A 21,390-nucleotide genomic window follows, 5' to 3' on the forward strand; every position below is an offset into this window, starting at 1 on the left:
CTGGACAATACCAGGCCTCCATATTTTTAATTAACAATACTTTTACCCTTTCCTTGGAATTCACAGGTTCCTGAAGGAGAAAGGAATAACTTTTAACAGGAACACGTTCTCATTTCTCTCTAGGATATCCATTCGTATTGGAGCTTCCCTCTGACTCTTTCTATTCACAGGCATGGAGACCAAACCCCAACTGTCAAAGCCTCTGATAACTTTTAAAAAGTGTTTTTTCTCAAACATAAGCTAGGTTGCACATCTATGACTGCCAAGGAACCAGACCAGAGAATGGCTGCATTCCTCTGCTGAAGCTCTCCTGCCAAAAGTTGTGATGCTCCTGTTCCAGTGCTCCCCAGCTGATCCAGTGATTCCTGAAATTTATTGGACTCCTAATAGCTGCTCCCCTGAGACTCATTGCTGCACCACTACTGGTGCTGTTACAGGAACAAATCTTCAGTTTTGATCCAGACACTTCATTTCCTCAGAACAGGACTAAAATGACTCTTAATCATTGGTGACTCTTATCACCCCTGGACAGTGCAGGACAATTGGACACTTTACTACAAGCACTGCTCTGGGCCCAGGGTTGTACTGAAATCTTAGTACAACTAATAAGACTGTACTGTGATTTAGAATTGTGCTGTGATTTGGAATAGTACTGTATTTAGAATTGTACCTCTTTCTATTTCAAGTTTTTGTAATTTTGTAATTACATAAGGGGGAAAAAAGGGGGAGATGTAGGATGACATTACTTTGTCCTCTCCCCATTGCAACGAGTAGCTTGTCCTGGTTTTTCCCGGAGTTTAGGCTTACCCCAGTCTCACCCGTCAAGGTGTTACCGAATCTCTCCCATCCCTTTGTTTAGCTATAATCACTTCTCTATGCTCTCTTCCCCAAAAAAAGTTAATCAGCTTCTCCCCCAATTTGACTCTGCTAATCTGTAAGGTCAGACCTTCCTAGGATACTGAATTTATATTATATAAGTTAATATTGCCTTTCTCCTCCCCTTATGCCTTTTGAATAATTTACTTTAAAGCAATGTCCTTTTTGTATAGACACACAAGAAGACAATATTATGCTTTTGTAACTTGGGACTTAATTGGCTACGAATATTATTCCCTCCCGGGCATCTGCTTTCTTCACTTAAGCCTCAGTTGCCCTCAGTTCCTAGCAACCCAAAAGCAGGGTCCCGACGAGGGATGGGACGGATCCAGGGCAAGCGGTGAGTTATGTGCTACCCTGGCATCGAGATGGGCCTGGCCAAAGTGCCTAATTCTTAACTATAAGTTAAGAGCTTGATCGTAGACAAATGCTGTCATGATCCAAAAGTAATGACAAGACTAGGACTCTGCTAGGGATAGGAAAGACTGATCTGGCCTGAGCACTGTAGTCTGAGATTGAGATGGCCCCAGGAGAGCAATTCTATAAGCTTTAATGCATCTTTTATTGTGTCCGTACAAAATGATTAATATTATGAATTCTTATATGTTTGCTGGCTGAGGAGAAGAGAAACACACTCATGGGACTCTGCCCTTGGGTGGATCCTCCTGCTGAAAGAGAATAAGTCTTAGGAGAAGCATCCCCTGAGGGAAAGGAACCTTACCCTATTGATTGTGATCACACCTATGTGTACGCCCCAACCCCCTCATGCTGTGGGGATTTAACTAGGCTGTAAGAGTGGGTTGGGGGGCCAGATCCAGGGATCCAGGGAGAGATCCAGAACTGAGAAGAACAGAGAGAGAGAGAACGAAATAAACTGATCGAGCAAGCAGTTTGGCCTTCTTCCTTTCATCGCCTGCCCCTGACCGACAGCCACCACACAGTGGTTCCAGGGCACCAAACGCGGGCGGTGAGACAGAGCTGCCCGGAGAGCTTGCGAGTGCACACGCCCCTTGGCGTGCCTTAGTTTTTTACACACCATGACCTCTTAGCACCTGTGTTTCAAACCATAATGCACAATAGGAAAAGGAGGGAGAGGGAGGGAGAAAGAGAGAGAGAAAGAGAAAGTGGTGCTTGTCTGTGCCGCATTTCTGGAGTGAAAAGGGTTACATGTGGGAAGTGAAAGCAGCCCCGCTGTGGACGTCCATCTGCCTTGAGATAAGGCTGATCTTCAGGGCTCTGAGTCAGATCACTGACAAACGACAGGAGTGCTCTACCATCCTTCTCTCCTTCTCCGCGTGATCTTGCAGTGTCCAGGGGCTTTGCACTCTAGAGACAGCATGTGAGGTGCTGCTGGAGACCCCTGGGCTTCAGGCCAATGCCATGGCCCTCCCCTAATCGCAAACATCAAGTGGGGACAGGCTGGGAACACTAGTAGTACAGGAACTCGCACTCCGGACTGATAAACATCAGGTGGTAACAGGGTGGCAGAGACCCAGGGGCTACTCTACAACCCTTTGACTTTTGTGTATATTTGTATATACACACAAAAACTTACTTCTCCAAAAACGCTTCTGAGGGGCTAAATCAATAGTACAGGGGCTGGAGCGATAGCACAAAGGGTAGGGCGTTTGCCTTGCACGTGGCCAACCCGGGTTCGAATCCCAGCATCCCATATGGTCTCCTGAGCACTGCCAGGGGTAATTCCTGAGTGCAGAGCCAGGAATAATCCCTGTGCATTGCCGGGTGTGACCCAAAAAGCAAAAAAAAAAAAAAAAAAAAAAAAATAGTACAGCACCTAGGCCACTTGCCTTGCATGCAGATGAACTGGGTTTGATTCCCTGGCACCTCACGAGGAGTGATCTTTGAGCGCAGAGCTAGGAGTGCGTTTTGAGCACAGTCAGGTGTGGCCCCCAAAGCTAACCAAAGGTGATTCTAATGGAAATAAAAAACAACAACAAAAAATGATGAAGATATGACCAAGGGTTTTTGTGGGGGGCTGATGGGGGGCAGAGGAAGCAGGCAAGAATACCTGGAGGTCCTTACAGCTTACTCCTAGCTGTGCACTCAGGGGTCTCTCCTAGCAAGGCCAAGGGGACCATACAGGGTGCCAGGGAATGAGCCTGGGTCATCTGCATGTAAGGCAAGTGCCCTACCCATCGTACTACTGCTCCAGCCCTGAAATACGATCACATGTTAACCAACTGCTAAGTCCAAGTGATGGGCATTTGGGTACCATATGCTCCCTGGGTTTAAAAATGTGAAAGTAAACAAAACTGTGACATTCAGCAAAGACTCATCTGGCCAGGTTAAGAGGATTCTGGTTTTGTTTTGGGGTCATACCCATCGATGCTCAGGGTTTACTCCTGGATCTGCATTCAGGGATCACTCCGGATGATGCTGGGACTGGGGGGGAATGGGCACAGGTGGTTTTCGGGACTGAACCTGAGTAGTGCTCAAGACCAGTGCCTTGGCCCCTGTACTGTCTCTCCAGCCTCAAGTTAAGATGATTTTGAAATGGAGCTACAGATGCTTAATACTGATGCTTACTAGTATGACTTCAGAAAATTGAAAGGAAATGGCAAAGTGTATTCAAAAAGTTTAAACCTCAACTACTAAATGATCAAGCAAGACAGAGAGGGCTCTAGAGAAAGGGCTGCCGAGGCTCTCGGGTTCCAACGGTGGAGCCAGAGCGCAGCTCACGGGCAGGAGAGGCGGTCTGATTTCACGAGACTTAGTTTGCTTCGATGACGAGCACAGGACCTCAGGAGACCCTGGACCCAAGGGCCTTCGTGCCTAAGCCCAGAGGGATGAAGAGCAAGCCTGCTGGGGTGCAAAGCACTGACGCTTTGGTGTAACAAAATACGCTGCGGTGAAGCTGTACTTAGGTGAGGTGAGGCTGCTTGTGGGCACTGCTCCTTGACAGAGCTGCTGCTTGCGCTGTCCGTGCGCCTCCCCGCCAACCCAGCACGGCACCTTCCCATACCTGATGATGACGCACTGGTTCTCTCTGTCGATCATCATGTTCCGGTACATGTTATCTGCGAGAGCGTAGATGTGTGGTGGGTTTTCATACTGTGCCTAGGAAAGCAAGGAAACAGGCACCGTGACCAGGAGAGACATCAGCAGCTGAGTTACCCCAGGAAGGCCTGAGATGGCTGCAGATCCAATCCTGGCCCTGCCAAGGCCCCGAGCACTACCCACACACACCCGGCTCCCACCTCTGCCGGAGAATCGGCCCAAGCGTCAGGACTGGGCTCAGATTTCTTCCTTGATTTCTTCCCTGACCCCCTCTTTGTTCAACACTGAGTTGTATAATTTCCAGGACTGATGTCAGAGGCCAGAGAGACCCCTGCAGCAGATTGTCCTGGCTCCAGACCCCTGAAGCTAACAGCTGCATATGCAACTATGCAGCACCCCCAAACCTCACACAGTGGACAGCCCAGGAAAAACACGAAAATTCAACAAAAAGTTGAGCCGAAGCCCACTAAGCTCAGAGAGTGAAAGGGTAACTCAGAAGGCCCAGCTCTTACTGAACAGCTTAGTAAGTCCTCAGGCCACAGCTGCAGCATTGCAAGATCTATTCTGCAACAATCAGTGCCTGCTAAGGAGCGGCTGGAAGGGGGGTGGGAACTGGGCACCGGTGGAGGTAAGGGTGTTGGGCCGGTGCTGGAATACTGAGTACTTGAAACAACTATTGTGAACAGCTGTAAATCACAGTGCTTAAAGTTAAAAAAACAAAAAGAAGACAGCACGATCTGCGAGGGCCACACCCCTTTCTACCCTCAACCTTGGTGCTGGTGGGTTCCTGGTGCTTAGTGCTTGGGGTGCTGGGAACCGAACCCACAGTCTCACACAGGCCAGGCAGGGCTCTCCCGCTGAGCTGCACCTGCAGGTCTTGACAGGGAACCCGCCACAGAAAAGTCCCCATGCCTCGACTGACATCTCAAGGTTGCACCACAGAAGAATCCAGAAACTGGCCTAGGTCCTGAGGTGTGCCCCCAAGCCAGATGAGAAGGCTAACGAGGGCTTTGGTGTGACTCGTCTTCAGACACGACCCGGCGCTCACGTCCTCCCCTGAAACGCGCCTCTGCTGCTGACACTCCACCTCTCAGCACGCTGCAGGTACTCAGGCTACGGGATGTGGTAAACAAGGCCGAGAACACCACGTGTATTTCCCACCCCTAGCCCTGGGCACGCTGTAGGCCCAGGGTCCCAGCAGGAAGTGAAGGAAAATACAACTGCCTCCAGAAAAGGGAGCAAGGCCTGTTCTTTGAAGAAAAACTGGTCTGACCAGCCATTTCATCTCTGTTAAGAGAAAAAAAGATCTGAGCCCCCTGCTTGGTTCTCCCGGGACAGTTACGCTGCAGCATACGAGGCCCGAGCCTCCCAGCTCTGCCGGGGACACAGGGTGCCCTGAGCTCCACCCGCTTTCATTCTTGGCCAACTTCTCCACCACGCTCCCAGAGGAGCCCCGAGACTTCCTTGGTGTGGTGTGAAGCCCCACGGAGAAAACCATCCGGAAGGGAAGGCCACCGAGCAGAAAGACAGCAGGGGCGACGGCACCTGGCCTCTGGTCTCCCTCCAGGCTGTCCTCACCCTAGCGGCGCCCACACTCTGCAGCTCCCCAGGTGGTGGAGAGAAACCGGAAAAGGGGGACTTGAAGCTAAGGTCAAAGGCCACTGAAAATGGGGTCTGGTCCAGGCAGCACTGTTGGCTGTGAGCTCCGGGAGTTCACAGCGCCGTGGCAAGGGCATTACCCTACCACCGTACTATCTCTCCAGCACCTGATAGTTTTTTTTTTTTGGGGGGGGGTCACACCTGTTAGTGCTCAGGGCTTACTCCTGGCTCTGCCCTTAAGGATAACTCCTGGCTGGGCTCAGGGAACCTTATGGGGTGTCTGGGATCAGCCTAGGCAGACAGGCTTCTCCTGTGTAGGCACAGTCGGTGCTCATGAGGGAAACTGGGGCTGCTGTTGGGGTGACACCCTGTACAGGCAGCAAGGAGGGGTTGACCCTCAGCCTCAGAGGGGGCTCCGCGAGCGGACCCCAGGAATGGCTGCAGACCAGCTTCTCTGGCTGCAGGCCTCTTCCCTGGGCTTCTCTGAGAGCAGGGCAAGGGGTGGGGCTCTGACGAAGAAGTGGCTGGAAAACAAGGGGACGGAGTGCAGCAAACAGGGGGTCACTGCCCAGGAAGGGCTCAAAGTGGCAGAAGGAGCTGACCTTGAGCGTGGCCTGTGTCTGTTGTTTTCAAACCAGTGTCCCCGCACGGCGCTGTCCTTGCTGAAAGGCACAGCAGAGCAGCTCCCAGGGACTCTGCCCGAGGACTCGGGAGGCAACCAGACCCAGCTTCAGCTCCCAGGAGATAAAACTGAGTTGGGGTAGAGACCGTGCGGCGTGGAGGGTGCTTGACTCGCATGCAGCTGGCCAGGGGCTCAATCCCCAGCACCACACAAGGTCCTGGGGCCCTGCCAGGAGCAAGCCCTGAGCACCGCCAGACGGTGCCCCTTCAAAGCAAACACATCAAGCACTTCACATCTGAGTCCTGACTTTTCTCGTAAGTAATATCCAGTCACCCCGAAGGCTGTTTGTTCCCTCCGTGTGGCAAAGGGTGCCGCACAGCTGGGCCATGGTCAAGCCCAGTGTGAAAACACCCTCACAGACAGTAAAAAGAAGGTGATTAAAGAGTCCAGCATGGCTTTAAAGTCTGTGATGGCACTGAGGACTGGGCAGCTACTGAAGATGTAGGTCAGTGGTCACCTCCAGCTGGGGTTCCCATTAGCCTGCCCCCCCAAGGCTCTCCAGTGACCACAGAGGGGCTACTCGGCTCTGAGTGAATCGCTTCCACTCCCGCTGATGACTCCGAGAGCCTCGGGGTTGCCTTCCAGGCTCTGACTGAACAAAAGCTCGTGCCTTTCTGCTGTGGAGGCAGGTGAGAAGACGGGTGCGGACAGGACGCCTGGTGGGGAAGGCCACCACAGGGACGGGCACCAGCCGGGACCCCGCCTCTGAGGCTCCCCACCCCGCCTCGAAGGCCCCAGGTACTTTAATGAGTGATGTTCTGAAACCTTTATTTTTTATGCTCCACGCAGTCTCTGCTCTCAACATTCTGATTCAGAGAAAATGGTGCCCACTCTATGTCATTTTTCTTTTTTTCCATTGCCGATGTTTTTAGTGCTGAGAATTCTGTGCAACAAATGAAAAGAGGAGCCATCCCTCATACACACACACACACACACACACACACACACACACACACACACACACACACTCTGCAGGCCATAGTTCTCATTAAAGCTGAGGTTTTTTTCAAGGGGGGGTTTGTTTGGGCTGCATCTGGGGATTCTCAGGGCTTACTCCTGGCTCTGTGCTCAGGGATCAATCCTGGGGGTCTTGGGAGTCCCTACGTGGTGCTGGGGATTCAACCCAGGATGCCATGTAAAAGGAAACGTCTCTCTAGTCTCTGAAGCAATTTTATATATGAGACAGCCCTACGTTGTTTTAAGCAGCACATCCTTAAAAACTACACAATGTCACCTTCTTATGCTTCCCTGATAAATAATTCACGTAATATGAAAATGCAGCTGATTGCAAACCTCAAGAAAAACTAGCCATGCACAGTAAAAGCCCGAAACACCAGAGATTTATGAGGCATGTGACTTACCGCTCCTTGGTACATTTCAATTTCCTTTTCCCCAAAATAAGGCATCTGCTTGAAAGGGTTGATTGAGATTAATACAGATCCTATATATGTCTGAATTTATATTCAGTTAAGGGTCATCATTAATCTTTGCAGATAAACATTTTCAAATTAAGCAGCCAGATGCTATCAAGAATTCATAATGGTTATCCAAATAAAAGCTCACAAACTTGTTTTCAAAAAGACTACAAATAAAGACAAAAGCAATTATTAACTGGCTCTGGTTCTGGTCCTCTCCAGGAAAAGAAATGAACTTAATTACTAAGGTGCTATAGAAAAAAATCATTATTTTAAATGAATTGAAGCACATTCTTTCAAGCCCAGCTACATCCATGAGTAAGCAGACAGAACAAAACAACAGAAACAACCAGGGATTGAGAAGGACAGTTTCATTCATCTTCACAAATATTATTTGGGGTGAAGGGGGTGCAGGGCACACCTGACTGTGCTCCAGGCTTACTCCTGGTTCTGCGCTCAGGGGTGTCCCCCTAGCAGGTTCAGGGGCCATATAGGGTGCTGGCGATCCAACCCAAGCTGGCCATGGGCAAACGATTTCCTTACCTGCTGTACTATCACTCTGGCCCAATGATACTATTTTTCCCTTGAAATGTTCATGTTTCTTATGTCTACTAAAAATGCATTCATTTACATATTTAACAGAGAGGTACAGAGTATAGTGAACATTCCTGTTTTGGATTGGTTTATGTTTGGGCCACACCTGGTGATGCTCAGGGGCTACTCTCAGCAGTGACAGAGGATCAAGTGGTAGCAGGGTTGGAACCCAGAGCTCCTGTGTGCAGAGCAAGTGAGGTGGCCCTTAAAGCAGGACAGTCCCACTCTCTAGAAGAGCAGAAGAACTGAGTTGTAGCCACAGGATTATTCAGAGAGGACATCACAAAGGCCCATTTCAGACTCTGAGGAAGCAGCATTATTCTGCGCAGGGAATGTGGGAAGATCTCTCAGAACAAAGCGTGCTCATGTGTCCAAAAAATCATTTCATGGGCTGGAACAATAGTATAGTGGATAGAGTGTTTGCCTTGCATGCAACCAACCTGGGTTCGATCCCTGGCACCACATATGGAGTGATTCCTGAATGCAGAGCCAGGAGTAAGCCCTGAGCACTACTGGGAGTATCCCCCCAACCTCCAAAATTTTTTGTTTATTCATTCAACAACCAATGAGTTTGAACTGAGAGTCTACAACCTGGCATCTGTTTCGGATGCTGGGGACATAGCAGTTTCCCTGCATGAAACCCCACCATTCATCAGCAGGATTGTAAACCACAGTGCCTGAAATAAAATGGAAATCAAAAACACCAAAATCACAGAAAACCCTCTGCTCCTATGAAGGAAGGTAAAGAGAGAGAGAAAGGAGGGGGATGTGGGGGAAGGGTTTCTTTTGTCTACGATTTGAAAATGTTTATAGATAAGAGATTTCCTTGAGGGAACATCTAGGATTTTATTAGGATCTGAGTGTTAAACAGCACAGCAGGGGGCAGATCCGATTTCTCCCTTATCCACCACCTGGGGCAGGTGAAGGCTGGCAAGGGCAGTACTGCCTACTGAGCAGTGCCAGGGGAGGAGCTACAGAGGCACGAGACAGGCAAGGAAAGCAGGCACTACACAGGCCGCTCACCGAACTGGAAGTTAGATATGTTTCAGTACATGCCCTTACACTAAATTAATCAATTTTTTAAATATCTACCACCTGTCTATTTCCTACATATCCCAGATTAAGTATTGCTCATTATATTTGGGACATCGTTATACTACAAAGTTTTCTGTTGTTTACCTGAAATTAATTGCAATATGTATTTTGTCTGGTGTTCGTGCACTGGCAGCATGAGAATGCGTGCACGGCTGGAAAGAGAACAGGGCGAAGGCACTTGTCGTGCATGTGGCCAACCCAGACAGGCTCCTCAGCACCACACAGGGTCCCCTGGGCCCCACCAGGCGTGATGCCTGAGCACAGAGCCAGGACGAGCCCCTGAGCACATCTGGTGTGGCCACCAAATCAAAAGAATCTAATACAGGGTGGAGGGGTTGGTCTCTTCTAACTTTGATTCTGTGACTCCTGGAGAACTCAAAACTCTATCTTCAAAATCTATATAAAAATCAATTAATGATTTTTTTTGGGGGGTGGGGGGCTTGGTGCACACTCAGCAGTGCTCAGGGGTTACTCCTGGCTCTGCTCTCAGGAATTACTACTGATGGTGATTGTGGGACATATGGGATGCCAGAGATTGAACCCAGGTAAGCCACATGCAAGACAAATGCCTTAACTGCTGTGCTACAGCTCTGGCCTCCCTTAACTGATTTTAAAAGTCTCCTTCCTCTATGGTAGGGACCAAAGCAAACTGAACAAACAAGTTTTATTCTTATTCTGATTTTCCTAATCAACTAATACAGTGATCCTTTTCTGATTTTGGGCCACACACCTGGTAATGCTCAGGGCTTTCTCCTAGCTCTGCATTCAGTGGTCACTTCTGGTGGTGCATAAGGTACCACACTTGATGCTAGAGACTGACCCCCGGCGGCTGCCTGCAAGGCAAACTTAATTGTAAATTGCTCTGGTCACCTACATCTTAGATGAGAAGGTTGTCTATGCCAAGACTCAACTCAGGAAGATCAAACTCTGGCCAGCAAGAGCTTCCATGGAGGAGAGCAATGTTTCCTTTTGTGGGGGCTGCTGTGAATGTCACTTAGGCTGGACAAACTGTCACTGCCCAGGAGAGTACATAGGGGCTTGAAGACATGAGCCAAAGCACTTCTAAAACTGCTTTTTAGTCTTTCTTTTTTTAACTAAGCTGACAGTGAATTTTGGTAGGAAACGAAGAAATCCTTCAAATTTATCTTAGAATAGAAAACTATTCTAGGTCAGTCCTGAACCAAGGGCTCGGGTTGATCTGAAAAGGGAAAATCATTTCCTAGTCCCACAATTTCCTCGTAAGGATTCACAAAGGCACTGGTATTTGGGAGGATTTCTGAAAAATAAAATTTGATTTGAAATAGGTAACGAAGCCTGTGTTAAGTAGCTTGTTAAGTAGCTACAAATCTATCACTATCACTATCATCCCGTTGATCCTTGATTTGCTCGAGCGGGCCCTGTAACATCTCCATTCGTCCTAGCCCTGAGATTCTAGCAGTCTCTCTTTACTCATCCTTCCCAATGGTGCCACATTATAGGCTCTTCCTGGTCAAGGGAATGAGACCCCTCATTGTTACTGTATTTGGCATATGAATACGCCATGGGGAGCTTGCCAGGCTCTCCTGTGTGGGCAGGAAAACTCTCGGTAAAAATTACAGTAAGAGAAATAAGTGGAATAACCACTGAAGTTATTTTAGAGATGGGTTTAGTCTAACTGCTTATATAAATGTCTGTATAGCCCATGAGGCTGGGATGGCAGAGACCAGCTACTTCTCTGAGCCTGGGTTCCCGGAGGGCCGGGTCACTCTCCACTGAAACAACTCACTCCCACTCCTTCTTACATAATTCAGGTGTGCCTGTGGGGAAAGCTGTTCTGATCTTTGTCTCTAGCACAGAACATTTGGCCACAAAGGCGTGGCCAAGATTAATTTTCAAAATGTACCGAGATACAAGGTTATGATGTCCCCTTCACACAAACAAGCAAAAGCCACTGAATATAATAGACAGAAAAGCACCAGCAGACCCGTAGTGAAGCAGAGGCCAAGGCTTGCTGATGACACTCAGACCTTTCACTGCGTAGTGCGAGGAGAAAAAGGCAAGTTCATGTCCTGAACTGTGTATGAGATACAACCAATTTAAAGTCAAGTTTATCCTTTATTCATATTCATTTCTTTGTCCTTCATTGGGGTTAAGGTATTTTTTTTTTAAATAAAATGTGATGGCGAGGCAGCTTCTGAATTAAGGGTGTCTTAATAACAAGACACTTAGGTCTTATTATAAGACCATTTAGATTTTATTAGGTAAAGCTAAGTGTTCTACTTAAAAGAGAATTTTTTAATTGCCAGCAAAGTCCCTGGTCCCACTCCCACCCCCCTCCACACTGATCTTGTCTGGGTTTGTCCCTGAGCCGGGGAAGGGTGGGCATGTCTGGCAGAAGCGGAGAGTGGGAAGCGAGGCCCCCAGTCCAGCTGCAGACCTGCATACCCTCACTGCATGGGGCTTCCCGCAGCATATGACCCACCAGCCACAGCCATGGCCACTCCTCCCTGCAACAACCACACCCACACGAGCCGGCACATGCATGCTGGTAGGCCTGACCAGTGTCTCGGCTCCTAATTCAGATGCTGAATATGCCAAGCACGCTGGAGTGTGGTCTCTGAGTGAAAACAAGTTGGGAGTAAGTTGGACGAAACAAGTATGACGTGCTCTGCAGAGCAAACGTTTCCACTAGTCAAATGGCCAGCAAGGCTAACTGACCACACACACACACACACACACACACACACACACACCCCAACCACACACACACCCCCCACCCAATCTACCTTGTCTTTCTTTTATAGATAAAGAGCGCAGCAGAAAAAAAATTCAGGACGAGTGGACAGTAACTGTGGATCTGAGAGCAGGAGAGGAGTTGGGGCTGCACTGGTGGGCACCTCTAGCACTGGCTAAGTAAAGTTCTATTTCTAATGTGAAATCACCACCACAAAAGTGCTTCTGCCCTGAAAGCATCAGCAATTGATCACTCCAAATGCTGAACCTCCAATACAAGACAGCGTGCTGCGCAATGAGCGATTTTACATAACTTAATGTGAAATCGAATCTCTTCTTGCTCCGACTATTAAGTCAGGGGCAGGCAGGGGGGGAGGCATTTAAAATAATGCTTCTCTATCATCATAACCTTCCCCTGGCACGGAACTGATTAAGGCAGCTTTTATCACTTATCAGATGCTAAGATTTGTGTGCAGACCCCTGGGATTATTGTGCAACCATCCCACAGAGCCATTAAGCTTCCTCCCCGTGCCTGGTGGAAAGTGCGTTCAGGCCTGACCTTCTCTGCTGACTGTGCAGAGATTACCTCGACACAGTCATTAGTGGTCAGCTCACTCACTTCCTCAGTAGAACCCGTGGTCTGTCAGTCACTGATTCAAAGGCTCAGATTCAGCCCCCTCGACGTGAGTCACTTAAGAATTCTGCTGTCTGAATTTGAGAAGTCTTGCTTTTTTTTTTTTTGAGAAGTATTTGCAACACATACTTAATACTATACTCTGTGTACATGGGGCACTTAAGAACTACACAATGCAAGCTGAGGGGGTTTCTGCACAATGAACAAGAAAGCACAGCTATCCAGACGCTCCCGAGCGGGAGGACTCCCGGGGAACACACGTAGAGGCTAACAGGACTAAGTCTTCTGGCAAGTTTCCTGGTGTGTTCCTGCTCTTCTGGCCTGTCTGCCTTTCGCAAACCATGGTAAAGGAACTTATGTTGCTGACAGGTCTTGAGAAAATTTCATGCTTCCAGTGTCTTTATAAAAAAGACCTTTCAGAAGATATTGTCCTTAAGAAGTTTCTGGCATCCTAGAAATAAATCAAACATTGTGAACTACTTAATAAAAATAAAATTAAAAAGATAAATGAGGGGCCGGAGCGATAGCACAGCGGGTAGGGCGTTTGCCTTGCACGCAGCCGACCCGGGTTCGATCCCCGGCATCCCATATGGTCCCCCAAGCACTGCCAGGAGTAATTCCTGAGTGCAAAGCCAGGAGTAACCCCTGAGCATCGCTGGGTGTGGCCCAAAAAGCAAAAAAAAAAAAAGATAAATGATCTTTGAGGGGGAAGCAACTTCGGTGGGCCAGGGGCTAGAGGCCGATGACCTTTTGCATCTTTTTCTTACTAGCTTATCAGGAACCATGTTGTTATGTAAATACTGTAATAAACAGCCCACATTCCAAGAACATTCCAATAAATAATCTGTTCTGCCATATTCCAGGGAAACTGGCCTTTTATGGGCTTGTCAATAAACCAAGCCTCCATTAAAAGCAGCTTCTTGAGTCAAATGCATTTGAATTTCTAATAAGCAACTCTACAATGGGATTTTTGGAGCCTAATTCAGAAATGTGGGAGCTTACACATTAGCCCTGATGTATGATTCTAAAAGGAGGCAGCCAGTGAATTTGCTCCAACTATCATTTCATTATCTCTACAAGAATCACATGCAAGAGATTTCCTACATGCAGGAGAGGAATGCCAGGCACAGGATCATGAAACAGATGAAGGCCACTAGCCCACACGGTGGCTGGAGCCCCAGCTCACACCCTGCCACCTCTTTCTCTCCGGTCACTTGGCAACTCCCACAGGCCAGAAATCTGATCTATAAAAAGGATTTAAATGGTTCATGAATAAGTTCAGATAAAGTAAGCACACTTTGATTTTTATTTGTTTTGTTTGGGGACCATACCTGATGGTGCTCAGGGGAGCCTAGGAGGTACCAGGGATCCAGTCAGATTGACTGTGTGCAAGGCAAGCACCTTACCTGCTGTTTTATCTCTCCAGGCCCCATACTTTGGTTTCAACCAATCAGAGAAAAGCTTATAACTGAACACACTGCTTCCATACAATCTAATTCAAAGAAGTGCTGCAGAAGAATCCAGAACAGGAGTCAGCTTTCTTTTTTTCCCTGAACAGGGCCAGAAAGTAGTGATTTCAGACTTCGGATCATGTGGTGTATGCACCTGCTCAACTCTGCAATCTATGGTGGCAGAAAGCAGCCACGGACAGGGCATCCAGGAGGAGCCTGACCACATCCGGGCCTAAAACCTCTGTGGTCGAATTGGCGGTGAGCAGGGTTTGTGTGCGGGTGGCAAACTGCCACTCTGATCAAGGTGCCATTATAACCTAGAAACCTGTGTGCTTGGGAGATTAATGGGGGTTCAGGAGTCATCAATATTTATAGGCATTTAGAAAAAGCTTCGGTAGCAAACAAGGAATTGAGTCGTACTGCTCAGAACTTCCTGAGGGCCTTGGGATAATGTTACTAATTTGGTGGCTAGGTCTTTGCTGGAACACTGAATGCCTCAGTCAGCAATGATGGATGTTAGGGGCCAAGGGGCAGTCCGCTGTGCAGGCAAGAACTCACAGTTAAACTGTGCCCTGGAGAGAACAAGCAGACGGGGATGTGATGCCACTGCTTCCCTAGCCTTCTGGGGTCAGAATCTACAATGCACGACACAAGCGTGGCATCAAATGGACATGCATCACTTTCAGTCCTGAACATCATCGTCATTTCCGGTCCCGCTGGCTTGAGAGAGGGCACGGAAGTCTCAGCATATGGAAGACAGACTGTCTCAGTAGAAGGTCTTCCCGTGGTAGCACCCCAAACTCATACATGGTGTCACAGGCCCGCTGAGGTAACTCTCATAGCTCTGCTTACAAAGAAGGCAACACGTTCAAAAAAATTTCTATTCTGAATTTTTAAAAGCCCCATAAAAATGGCATCTGGGATGCTAAAATGGAAACATAAAGAACAACTCAGGAATGTCAGGCATTTCCAATAGTTGATCTTCACTTCTCAGATTTCCTTTAGTAAACATAAGAAAGCAGAAAAACTGGCAAAATGGAATTTTCTTTCCTCCTTCCTTTCTCTCTCTCCTTTTTGAATAAGGTTATCTTTATTTTTCTGGAGAGGGTGAGGAGTACCTGGCAATGCTTATGACTTACTCCTGGCTCTACACTCAGGAACACTCTGAGTGGGCTTGGGGGACCACACAGGACGTGGGGATCAACCCTGGGTTGGCGGTGCTCAAGGCAAGAGCCTTAACCTCTGCTGACTTTGCAGCCCAGGCAATCCACCCTGACCCTCCTCAGTCCCACCGCGCTGCAAGTGGACAGCACGAACAGCTGCCTGTGGCGCTGCTCTCAGAAGTTTCAGGTACCAAGTGCTCCGCAGGAGCACACCTGAGGGACAGAGCCACCAAGCCATGCCGCCAGAAATACGTGGCATCTGGTTGCATGATTTCCTATCATTTTTTTGCCTTTCCTGGATCCATGACCCAGGAGGACGAAACCACATGGGTAAACGGGACAAGATGACATGTGCACAGGCCCACTGCAAACTTCAGAGAGAACTTCCAGCAGGAGGAAGAACCCGCGTCTGCCACTCTCAGGAGACCCACAAAGGATACAAAAATGTAATCGTCCATGTATCTCTTCTTCAGGTTCTCCACGATGGCGTTCTCCGTGATCTTGGAGAGCAGGACCATGTCGTCCACGCCGCTGTGTTTGACGTTGTGGCTCTGCCAGTGGTAACGGTAAGCACCTTTGCTCCCCTGGGGACAAACACACACGGCTGTTAGGAGTGTTCTCTGCGAAGAGCTGCGGCCCCCTTGTACCTCGCACACCCAGGGAAATGTCCCCACTGCGCAGGCGCTGAGTTCACTGCAGGAAGCCGAAACCACAGGGCAGGAGCACCGAGCACAAGAAGGGGTCCGCACTCATGGCCCATGTTCTCATCAACTTGGGTGCTGTCGAGTGACTCTGTGAAATGAAGCCCTGAAAACAGGAATGAGGTAGACTTGTCTGGCCAATGGTGGCCCCAGCAGTGCAATAAAGGGTGACCACAAGGGCTGGTCTGTCACCACCCTGTCTCCCACTAGGAACTGACTGTCCTCTGCATTGAGAACACATGTAGTCATGAGTGACCCGGGGGAGGCCTGGGCCCCTGAGCCGATGAGCCCCAGGGGAGGAAAGTGCAGCCCCGGGTAGCCCCTTCTTCCGCGCTCAGGGAGAAGCCAGGTGCCCAGCAGGCACCAGGTCCTGGGATGAGTTCACCGCAACAGGTTTCTTCTATGCCCTTTCTAGATGTTTCTGCCTGTCCCGCTGAAGATGACAACTAAATTTGTATATATCTAAGCCATAGTATTGATGATACCACAAGCAGGAGATCTGAACAACAATAACCAAACTTAAAAATGTGCCTGTTGGGGGGGAGACTGACACTAGTGGTGGGACTGGTTTTGGAACGCTGTATGCCCAAAACTCTATTATGGAAAACTTTGTAAATCATGATGCCTTAATTAAGAATAAAAGGCAACTGAATGATGGAATGTCTCCCAAACAGACTCCACTGGTTGAAAAGAACACCGTCTTTATCAGCTACCACTTCCTCCTGGCACTGAAGATGAAAACACAGTTTGACACTTACATTCAGCTGGTCGCCATCTCTGTCAAGGTAGAGTGACTGATGGGGAGGGAGCCCAGCCTCACAGCTACGTGTCCTCACTTCTGTTTCACAGATGAGAGGAGCAACAAGTGTCCCTTATCTTCCAAGAGCTCTGGCTGAAGCGCAAGCCCTGATCTGTCTTTGCCTCCTTCTCCCTCGGCCCGACCCTCCAGTTCAGATGAGACAGACGGTGGCGGAGGGAACGAAGGGATGACAGCCAGAGACTTTAGGAGGACAAGCTGGACGCCAACCTCAGACTTGGAGGCTCTCATTCCAGTCACAGAAGGCTTAAAGACTTTAAGGCAATGCAGGAAAGTATTTTGTTTCTCAGAAGGGAACAAGAGTTTGATCATAGTGACTTTTCCATCAGCCTTGCTTGAAGTACAGCCAAGGCCTGAGAGGCGGAGAGCAAAGGGAAAGGTTAGCTCCACCTAGACGCGTCCTCTGCTCCACACCAACTCCAAGTTGCCTCTAGGATGCCAACTGCTGTTCTAGAAAGTTCTAGGGTTGTAGGCCAATAACCTTCATCCTTTCATCCTTTCTTGGCTTGTCTACACTGGGGGGGGGGGCTAGGTGCTGAGTGTTGGGAGAAGTCAAACTGCCTTCTGCTCCCCCACCAAATTGTGTGTGTGTGTGTGTGTGTGTGTGTGTGTGTGTGTGTGTGAGAGAGAGAGAGAGAGAGAGAGAGAGACAGACAGACAGACAGACAGACAGTCAGACAGACACCAGGGCCATGGAACCAAGTTTTCATTCCTCAAGGCTCAGCTTCCTTCTCTTCCCTGCCATTCCCTCTGAATTGGTAATTCCTCTAGGCTCAAACAAGTGCAGGTCTTCACAGGGAGCTCAATTTCCTATAAGGTCCACACAAAGGGGAAAATGCAATGCTGAGGAAGAGAGAGACAGTGCAGGGATAAGGAGACCCAGGTTCGATCCCTGAGCACAGAACCAGGAGTCAGCCCTGAGCACTCACTGGGTGTCGCCCCAAAATAAAACAACAAAATATGAGGTTGCTGAAGTGCCAGCTGAGAAGAGATGATAATGGTCGTAGCAGCAGTGGCAGCTCACCCCGGGCTCTGACCATCCCGGTGAGGGCGATTTTCCCGTGAGATTCCCGTGAGATGAGGCGGAGCTCAGGGCGGGCTGTGGCTCAGCAGACGAGTGCTCGTCTTGCATGTGTGTATGTGTGAGGCTCTGGCTCGATCCCTGGCACCACAAAACAACAAGACAGGCAGTCTCTGGCCCAGTTAGCTTCCAGGGGCCACTTTCTTGAGTAAAAGGCAGCCCAAAGGGCTGGAGAGACAGCGCCATGGGCAGGGTCTTGCTTTGCTTGTGGCCAACCTAGGTTTCATCCCTGGCACCCCCACAGTCTCCAGAGCCCAGCCAAGGATATTCTCCAAGCACAGAGCCAGGTGTGCCCAGAAATAAAGCAAACACAAGAAGCTGCAAAAGGTCAGAGAGAGAGAGAGAGAGAGAGAGAGAGAGAGAGAGGACAGGGGCTAAAGCACTTGTCTTTCCATGTGGCAGAAACGGTAGAAATCTCCAGCTGGTAGAAATCTCCAGCACTGCGTGGGGTCCCCCAGAACCACCAGTTTCCTAGCGGAGCCTGAGGTAGCTCTCAGCCCAGCTGGGGTGGGCGCCTGAGTGGCAAGTCCTCACCACCAGTCCTGGAACTGGGGTTCAGCCTCACCCACAGACGTGCGTGGGGTGCCCCCCTCCGAGGCAGCACCCGACACGCCTTCCCCAGGAGGAAGCCGGCGCTCCCAGAGCTGCCTTCCAAGGTGGAGCGCCTGGAGCTGGGCGCGCCGGCTGGGCTGGGTGGGGCTGGAACGGGAAGGTGAGTCAGCCCAGGGGGCGGGACTGTTCTCTCCTGCTTCACTGTGGAGCCCAGTTGGAGGCAGCCCCCACCCCAGGGGTCCTGGGGAGTTTTCCTTCCTGGCCTGACCCTGAGGGCACCAGCAATGCCTCCCTACCCCGCCATCTCTCTCTCCACAAGGGTCTCTGCAGAGGCCTGCAGGGGCCACCCATATCGGGGCCCCCTCCAGCTCTCTCAGCTTTCCAGAGAGCAATACACTCGCCCCGCACTCTCGCTCTTCAGCTCTTTCAAAGGGATTTTCGCCTGAACCGCATAGAAGGTCCTGCAAGGCCGGAGAGGTAGAACAGCAGACAGGGCATTTGCTGTGCTTGCCACCAACCATGGTTCTATCCAGGGTGCCACCAGGTTCCCCCGCCAGCTCCGCTGGGAGCCAACACAGGAGTAGCCCCCATCACCTCCAAGTATGCCCCCACTCCCACCCCACCAATGAAACAACAGGTCTGCAAAATAGGCAGTCAACAGCAATCAACAGGCTAAGTAGGATTGCATTTGTCTCCATCTGACTGCATCTTAAAAGGCATGTATTTCAGTGCTTCTCCACGAGCACACGAGGCTCTGGGGAGAAGTGCTGGGTGCTGATGGACTCTCTGCGCCAAAGGCCAGGGCATCACTAAGCAGCGGGCTGGCTGCGCCCAGGCTGGCAAGGTGGACTGGAAGATGGCCTGGTCAGTAACACAGGATCAAATCGGATTTCCAGTAAGACTGGAAATAAACCCACAGCCCCTGTGTTTGTAGTGTATGGACGTCAGGTGAGTCATACTGATCCTGTGAAGATCCAACAGGGGTCCCACTGTTTACTAAGCATGCTTCTTGGGTTTGTTTTGGGCCATACCTGGTAGTGTCCAGGGTTTACTCCTTGCAGGGTTCAGGGGGCCCTTTGCATTGCCGGGGGTCGAATCAAGATCAGCTGTGTGCAAGGCAAGAAAGCGCCTTACCCCCTGTACTATGGGTCCAGGCTTGAGTGTGCTTTATTAATGGGATACCTCTTCCTCTTATCTTTTCTGGATTTTTTTTTGCGGGGAGCAGGGAGCCACATCCTGTAATGCTCAGGGAATACCCCTCGACCCCTGACTTGGTGTTAGGGGATCACACAGAGCCAGAGATCAGATCTGGATCTCTTCCCACCGTTGGCACTCTTTGCCAGCCCGTAAAGGAATTTCTCTGTCAGGTGAATGTGACCAGGAAAGAAATGGAACCATCTGTGTCATTTTAATCTTCTGACTGACAATCTGAGAGTTCTACTTTATGTACTTCTGCTATGTGACGGGCACAGAACATTTCAAATACAAGGGAAAGCCAGCCACAAACAAATATGTGTGTCTCCTCTGTGCCAGGCACAGGAGCCCAGCAGGGCCTTCAGTGTCACTCAGCCTATGGATGTGACCCCCACTGTCCCACTGAGGTGGAGATGTGTGTCTGAAGGCAACCATGTGTGAGCGCTGCACGGCCTGAGCAGAAAGCAAAGAAAGGCCTTGTTCTGAAGGACTAGGGGCAGATGGGCGTCAGCAAGCAGCCCAGTCCCCCAGCCCCGGGATCAACTCAACCAGCACTCATTTACTAAACCGATAACCAGTGCCTGAAGCCTTACCTTTTATTTTTTCTCCTTTTGGTTTTTAGGCCACACCTGTGGGTGCTCAGGCCTCACTCCTTGAGGGGCCCCAGGGACCCCATGGGTTGCTGGGGATTGAACCCAGGTGGACCAGGGCAAAGTGAGTGCCTCACCCACTGTGCTATCTCTCCAGCTCCTAAAATGTTGATTTATTTTTTATTTTCCTTTTTTCCCCTTTGGTTTTGGGGTCATACCTGACTGTGCTTGGGCTTACTCCTGGCTCTCTGCTCAGGGGTCACTCCTGATAGGGCTGGGGACCATCCAGTGTCAGGGATCAAGTACAGGTCAGTTCTGTGCAAGGCACTGAGGGGTCTCTCCGCCCCGGACTGGCACTTTAACCGATCTCACTGGACCCTCCAAACACAGACATGGGTGCTACAGGCCCTCTGCTGCACCCCCAGCCCCGACAAGATGTGTGAAGTGAACCGACTCTGCTCCGAGGAGCTGGGGTGGAGGGGCGGCAACAGCACTGGGGGCAGGATCCACAGATGCAGAGACTCATGTGCCCCCGCCGAGAGCCCCCACGCACAGGCCTGGGTGAGACCTGTCCTGGGGATATCCGGCTTCCTTAAGGCCCAGAGTTGGGCGGGGCAGAATCAGCAGGTGTGCAGCTTCTGAGCCAGAGGCAGCCTCAGGGAAGGAGTCCGGGAAGGTGACTGTGACTCACCACCCTGCAGCGCACTCTGAGAGGAGCAGGGTGTGTGGCTCAAAATACAGGGTACAGGAAGTGGCCTGCCTCAGCCGTGGGAGCCACCCATGACTAGCCAGATCTCAGAGCAGCCAGGGGAAGTCCTCCAAAACTGGGACCAGGACTTCTCCAGGGTGACAGGTCAGAGCCAGGAGGGCTGAATCACACCAACCCCACCCCACGTCCAGAGGGGCCAAGTTGGTTTCATGCCATGACATGAGAGCGGGAGAAAGGAAGGCAGGCTGGCATTCGGCAGGCTGCAACATTGAGAGTGGGAGAAAAGGGATTGCCACAAAAGGAGTAGCAGTAACAATAATAATAATAATAATAATAAAAGAAGTGCCACAGACACAGTACAGCAGGCTAAGGCCTGGCCTTATCAAGGATGCCCTCAGTTTGATCCCTGCCACCATTTATGGTCCCTGAGCCCTGCCAGGAATGGTCCCTGAGCACAGAAACAGGGAGTGAGAACTGAGCATTGCCAGGTGAGGTGCAACCACCTGC

The 21,390-nt window shown here is 50.1% G+C and overlaps 1 protein-coding gene across 2 annotated transcripts in view; it reads right to left on the bottom strand.

Annotated features, from left to right (window-relative positions):
* The window catches only part of MYO1E (myosin IE), a 187,602-nt gene that overhangs the window by 97,763 nt on the left and 68,449 nt on the right, over nt 1-21,390 (bottom strand). Inside the window, exons 2-4 of one of the 2 annotated variants that reach the window (XM_055118462.1) lie at nt 15,680-15,823; nt 7,537-7,626; nt 3,860-3,954 (exon numbers count right to left, since the gene is read on the bottom strand). In XM_055118462.1, the coding sequence (XP_054974437.1) occupies nt 3,860-3,954; nt 7,537-7,626; nt 15,680-15,823 (329 nt within the window). Of the gene's footprint in view, nt 1-3,859; nt 3,955-7,536; nt 7,627-15,679; nt 15,824-21,390 lie in introns of those variants that run through there. The other variant, XM_055118463.1, reaches the window with a different exon arrangement.

The sequence above is a fragment of the Sorex araneus genome, chromosome 10, assembly GCF_027595985.1.
Source record: "Sorex araneus isolate mSorAra2 chromosome 10, mSorAra2.pri, whole genome shotgun sequence".
Taxonomy (NCBI): Eukaryota; Metazoa; Chordata; class Mammalia; order Eulipotyphla; family Soricidae; genus Sorex; species Sorex araneus.